The sequence below is a fragment of the Chaetodon auriga genome, chromosome 3 (assembly GCF_051107435.1).
Source record: "Chaetodon auriga isolate fChaAug3 chromosome 3, fChaAug3.hap1, whole genome shotgun sequence".
NCBI lineage: Eukaryota > Metazoa > Chordata > Actinopteri > Chaetodontiformes > Chaetodontidae > Chaetodon > Chaetodon auriga.
The window spans coordinates 27017862-27024321 of record NC_135076.1 but is presented as its reverse complement, the minus strand read 5'-3'; the positions used below and the strand labels follow the sequence as shown (position 1 = coordinate 27024321).

Sequence of the window (6460 nt, the reverse complement as noted above, 5' to 3'; positions counted from 1 at the left end):
GAAGCCAGATGTGAACTGCATCACTGAAATGACTGCGCACATACACGTGCATCCCTGTGTGAAAGTGGTCAAAAACTCCTCAGCGTACCTTTAAATAAACCCGTCTTCAGGAAATATTTTAAGTGCTTGAAATGATAAAATAACATTTATTGTAGAGAAATTATTTTTTTCTGCTAAATCTGTCAAATAAACATTTTCCCAGCAGAAGCCTGTTGGTGAGTTTATCTTCACAATGTTGAGAGAATCCGTCTGTCCATTAAAAACTGTCCCCTCACAGCAGTCAGAAGAATGATATATTTATGATCGCGAGCGCTTAACAAGGCAATGTTTCTGCTTCAGGGCTACGGGACGCACAACAGACCGAGCCGAGAAGCCCAACAAAAGCGGGTCCATCCCAATTAGCAGTTGGCAGTCGATTAACAGGATAGTGATGTCGAGGCTTCTCCGCAGTCCCGCACAGATAGTGGTTTCATTCAAGTCTACAGAATACCATTTGCATATCGATGAAACAGAGGGGAGAAAGAGCCGATGTGTCTGACACACAGCTGTGATCTCCTCCTATGAAAGAATTATTATCCCCCTCCAGCCAGCGGGACCTCTGTCCACATCTGTCCGATGGCTATGTGACTGATTATTTTGGGCATTCCAATTCAGGATGCCCCCAGGAGGCAAGACACCAACAAGGGCCTCTGTTTCCTTCAAGCACGGCCCCCCTCCCTGCTCTTGTTTTTCACTTGCTCTCCTAAAGGGAATGGGGCCCTCTGTAGATCTTAACAGAGCATTTACAAAAGATCATCTCACAGACTTCAGTCATAAACTTCTCAATTAACAACACAGTCCATCTTCTATCTATCAGTGGGAGGGTGGGAGTTCACGGTAAAGGCGCTCGGCGCACCACTAGGCCCGGTTTCCATGGAGTCATATCCAACGACTCATTGCGACTGAGGCACGCCATTATTCTCCCCGCTGCTAAAATGTGCTGCTTATTCTGACTCAGGCTATTGTGGAGCGCACAAGTGGCTCTCTGAGGAGCAGGGGATGGAGAAAGAAAGGGTGGGGTCAAGGTTCAAACGAAAGGCTCCCATTGGGACTCCCTTTCTGTTATCAAATTTGTTGAGACACAAAAAGAGCAACAGTCTCATTCCCAAGGACATCTTGAGGGAGAGAAAGGGGGTTATAGGACAGCATTCTTTGTGTCAGGGCTTCAGTTCTTCCACAGCTCAGCGGCTGAACTCCGGTCTTCACTCTGCTCCTAAACTGACTGTCGCTCGCTCTGTCAGCAGCTGAATTGCTCCTTAAGCAGCCTTTTCTTCAGGAAGTCCACCCTCTGAAAAGCTCTACAGCTCTGGTAAGTCTCTTTATTTTATCTAGATTTTGAGAAAGCAATAGAGATGTATTTAACTATTGTTAGAAGTTCATCAAAAGTCCTCAATTCCTATTGTTTTCATTGTATTTAAGTGGTATACATAGCTGCAGTGAAAGAATATATCCAGATGAAGTTCACTGCAAACGAGCAGTAAGTATTTATTCTGCAAATGTGTCACCTTTGTCATGTAAATCCCCAAACAGCTCAGCATGATGGCAATCTGTCATCTGCTTTTTAAGATTGTCTCTAAATGCACTCGCATTTAATCCAATAACCAAATTTCACATTCACTTTATCCCACTTGGGTTGCGCTGTGACGAGTTTTAACAAAGGCTGATTGTACACATTACAGCTGTCACAGTTTTGTCACAACAAATTGTCACTGACTAATCTCTGAAAAGGACCGACGCCAGCGCGCTCCACTCCTCTCTGCCAGCACTCCTCACATGTGAACGCCTGCACAGATCTGCTCACCCAGATCATTGTGATGAAGGCATATTTCAGGATTGCCTCTCTTTGGGATTATCCCTCTGGGATCCGTATTTATGGAAGCTTTTCCATTGAGCTTTGCTGCAGCCGGTTTGTTATCCCTGCTGGGGCTTCAGCCCTTTTCTTTGGGGGACTTGTCCTCCTGAATGCGCTGAGTCTGAGCCTTGGCTGAGAAATGCCCTTCGTTGTGGGTCTCACAGGTCCGGTCAGCACAGGAGCCCAACACACAGTGAAAAGAGCCACGCTGCTACATCTGGCTGGTTCCTAATGGGCCAGAAGTCTGGACAGTGAGCTGGTGAAACGGAGATTTAGCGATTTAGAGACAATCCCTTTCCCTTTTTGCTAAGGAGCCCTGCAGTGGTGCAGCATTATTTAATCACATTTCACTGTTTGGTGAGCTGTTCGCATTGTGTATTTGGGAACCTCCCTTCAGCTACAGCAACATCTGTGGGATGACAAGTTCATCCCTGCTACACATGTTGTGATGTTGTTCTTGGATGCTCCAAAAAATTGTCAAAGTGGACGATGCAGGGACGCCTTTTCTGAGATTAATCACTGCCGTTCACGCCCCACTGATGTTTGTGTAGATGTTAGGCTGAAGCAGAAAAAGAGGAGATAAAAAAACAAAATAGAGGGCGTGGATGGTTGGAGCTCGCCAGAGAGCCGGGAGGGACGGAGGAGTGGGCGGTCATTTTGAGGTGTGTCTGAATAGTTGTCTAAAATTGGAAAAAGCTAATCCTGTGAGGAATGTTGGAAATTATATTGTTCCATTTCATCCTCATCGTTTAAACTGTCACCGAGGAGAAGAGACTCAAATGTACCCTGATCAGACATTTTCAGGCAAAAATATTATAATTGAAAAGAAATTTACTCAGGTCTTATGTCTCACATATGTAACTGCAATAACATCTTAAATAAACAGGAAACAGGACTCCTGCACCAGCAGCCTCTTAGCCTAGCCTAGCTTAGCTTAGCATGAAGACTGGAAACAGGGGGAAACAGCTAGCCTGGCTCTGGCCAAAGGTGATCAAACACAGCTACTGGCACATGAAACCACAACCTTTCATTTTTACACAGTTTTTGTAAAGATTAAACAAACAAGTCTTCTTAATTAGCTTACGTCAGAGGAGCTGCTGGGCGGATGCTTTTGTGTCATGGCTAAGCTAACTGGCTGCTGCCACTAGCTATCGCTAGCTGATATTTAGCATACAAACATGAGAGTCAATCGCATTTAACTATCAGCAAGAGTGTGAAAAATTGTATTTCCAAAATGTCAAACCTGATGTAAACACTGGAACTGCGTATATATAATTATGCTGCCTTGAATATTACACTATAACGTTACATATGTAGTACCTCGCAGTATTATCGTCTGTAGAGATTCCCATGTTTACCTTGAATAGCTTAAGTTTTCTCTAATGGCCCTCAGGGTTTTCCATTCAGCCGAGATGAAAGGTTTCTGCTGACCAATCAGACTTCGAGGCCAGAGATGCTGTAGAGGGAAGAAGAGTAGACTTCCTGAGTGTGCGGAGGAAGTCTCATACTTGTTGTGGTCAGAATGAAGTAATTACCCGCTCTGAGGGCATGTGCACATTAGCCAGGGACACTGACATCTATTGTTACCTTGTGAGACTGGCACTGTGACAAACACTCCCCCTGCCTATTGTCACTGTGTGTGTGTGTGTGTGTGTGTGTGTGTGTGTGTGTGTGTGTGTGTGTGAGAGAGAGAGAGAGACCCGGGGTTGGGCTGGCATGGCTTCCTGTTACTTTGGTAGTTTGCTGTCTGAATATTAACAATGAATTATTCTAGAAATCAAAGAGACTCGTGACAGAGATGCGAGACGAGGCCTGACGTGTTACCAGCAAACATTCATACGTCGTTTTATTCAGGCAAAATCAGCTGAAAGAGAAGAATGTTCCGAAGTCTTCCTAAAAATTGCTTTTAGGAGAAGGTTTGTAACAATTTTCTGTCTTCTTAGTGACCAAAATGGAGTCTGCTACGATGGAGCTGCCGTCCATGCTGTCCAATCAGACGTCAGAGAGCTGTCCAGCAGTGGACACCACAGCTGAAGACACGCTGTTCGGATGCTTCTACATCCTGGTTTTCTTTCTGGCACTGAACGGGAACAGCCTGGCTCTCTGGATCTTCTCTCACCAGCGTGGCTCTTCCTCTCCTGCTAACATCTTCTTGATTCACCTGGCTGTGGCAGACTTGTCGTACGTGGTCATCCTCCCGCTGAGGGCCACCTACCACCTCACTGGAGGCCACTGGCCTTTTGGCGAGGTGCCCTGCAGAGTGGCGGGCTTTTTGTTTTATGTCAACATGTATGCCAGCCTGTACTTCCTGGCCTGTGTGGCGGGGGATCGTTACCTGGCTGTGGTGCACGCCGTGAGGTCGCTGAAGGTCCGTCGTGCTCGCTACGCTCACATCATCAGCTTCTGTCTGTGGGCCCTGGTCACTGTCTCCATGGCGCCACTGCTCATCACCCACCAGACTGCAGAGGTGGACGGCGTGACAGTGTGCTCGCAGCTGTACAGAGAGAAGGCCTCACGTAAGGCACTGATATCTCTAGCCGTGGCGTTCACCCCGCCTTTCCTCGCCACCCTGTCCTGCTACCTGCTCATCATTCACAGCCTGCATCGGGGCTCCAGGTTGGAGCCGGCCCTCAAGCTGAAGGCCCTGCGCACCATCGGTCTGGTCATGCTCATCTATGTAGTCTGTTTCCTGCCGTATCACGTGAGCAGGGCCACTTTCATCCTGAGCTACAGCCATCCTGACGTCTCCTGCCAGACACGCAGAGGGCTCAGCCTGGCAAACCGCCTCACCTCCTCCCTCACCTGCCTGAACGGCGCTATGGACCCGCTGATCTACCTGTTTGGGGCGGAGAAGTTCCGCGGCACTCTGATGCGATTGTTTTGCAAAGACAGGGCCGGGGTGTCAGGAGCCACCAGCGGAGAGTTGAAGGGGACCCACGAGAGCTCTGTGAGTGCCAAGTCTGAGTTCTGAGGAGAAACTTGAACTTGATCTGGAGCTCTGTTAGAAAGTCATGCAATTCACAAAATTTCACATTTTCACAATGACTGAAGGGTTGGGCTCCGCAGTGTGGTTCATGTGGCCCCCTTATCCTGAATTTAACACCCATTGTCAGAGTCCACCCTTGGCCCCTCTTCATTGAACCCTGACCACCCGAGTGAGTCGAGGTAAGGACTCCAAACACCATGTGAGGACTGAGACAGCACTCTTGTTGCCTGGTCAGCGCCATTCTGTGTCCAGTTAAGTGTGAGACTCATGATCCTCATGGCAGAAAATTGGACAACATACAAACTGAATATTATATTTGAACCATATCTGTTGTATTGGCAGCATGTTCACACCAAATAATGAAATATGTTCTGTACATAGTCAGCTTTTAATGTATATTTACTGTTACTGTTTTGTATCCTATGCCAAATTTGGTCTTTTTTTTTTTTTTTTTTTTAATCCAAGGTGTTTGTAGCTATGCTAGCGGTTTACATTGCTCTGAGGATGGCAGTGCCAAATCCAGAATTTGTGTCTAGTGCTAAATAGCAAATGTTTCAATGCTAATGCACTGAAACAAGATGGTGGGTCAGTGCTACGTGCTCAGAGGTGTCAGCCCATTCTATGACCGCAATGATACGTTATCTTTAGCCACTCTAGCAGCAAAGCTCTGAGGATGACGCTACCGTCTGGACTGAAATATCTCCTGGTGCCGACATGTTGCTCCCATCAGAAACCTGTAGAACCAATGACTTTCCCATCAGCCTCGGCTGTGCTTTATTTTTGGTGCTACTTGGCAAACGTTACCATGCCAACACTTGAAGCTAAGATGGTGAACTTTATAAACATACCTGCTAAACATCAGCATGGTAGCATTTCTGATGCGAGCATGTTAGCATGCTGCTGTTAGCATTTAGCTCAAAGCACTACTGTGCTGGTGTGGCTGTAGACTCCTACTCTTGTTTTTAATGTAACATGTATTTTAAAATGCACTTAAAAATGTATTTTCTAGGGTTTTTTAAAGTTGCTGGAAGACACCAGCACCGTGTTTACTCTGCTTGTGCTAGACAAATCTTCATTGTACTTTTATTCATCGTTATCCAGCCCCCCTTGCCCCCTCTGCTATGCATTAATTGTTTTGTACACATTTCTATGATATTGCACGACAAACTATGAATCCTATTGTACTGCTCATCTAAACGTCATCTGCAAAGAAGTGATGTTTGAGACACGATTCACATAGATTAGTAAGATGTGAGTACTAAATGTTCTTTGTGACTTCAAGTTGTACATAATAAGCTTGTAATTGTACAAAGTCAGCAGAGAAAATGTTAAGTCTGAAAGAAAATCTCTGTTTAGATGTTCCAGCAGTTCACTCATATGTTAACAACTGACTCACTTTTCATCCTTTATTTTCTTGATGTATCAATAAAACCGCTTTGAAATGCTGTTCCATAAAAAGTGCGTGTCAACTCAACATTTCAGCTGTCATCGCTTGAAAGCAAAAGTATGATTTCATGAGCTGATGTGTCTGACATACTGACACTGAATGTCTGAGGCTTTGACATGCTCTCTGTGAAAGTGGG

General features: G+C 45.8%; 1 protein-coding gene across 1 annotated transcript; it reads left to right on the top strand.

The window, feature by feature from the left end:
* Nucleotides 1–1152: 1152 nt before the first annotated feature.
* On the top strand, nucleotides 1153–6331 carry gpr17 (G protein-coupled receptor 17). Its single transcript, XM_076726624.1, has 2 exons — nucleotides 1153–1348; nucleotides 3835–6331. The coding sequence occupies exon 2, from the start codon at nucleotides 3843–3845 to the stop codon at nucleotides 4860–4862; it is 1020 nt and encodes a 339-aa protein (XP_076582739.1). The 5' UTR covers nucleotides 1153–1348; nucleotides 3835–3842; the 3' UTR covers nucleotides 4863–6331.
* The last annotated feature ends 129 nt before the right edge of the window (nucleotides 6332–6460 follow it).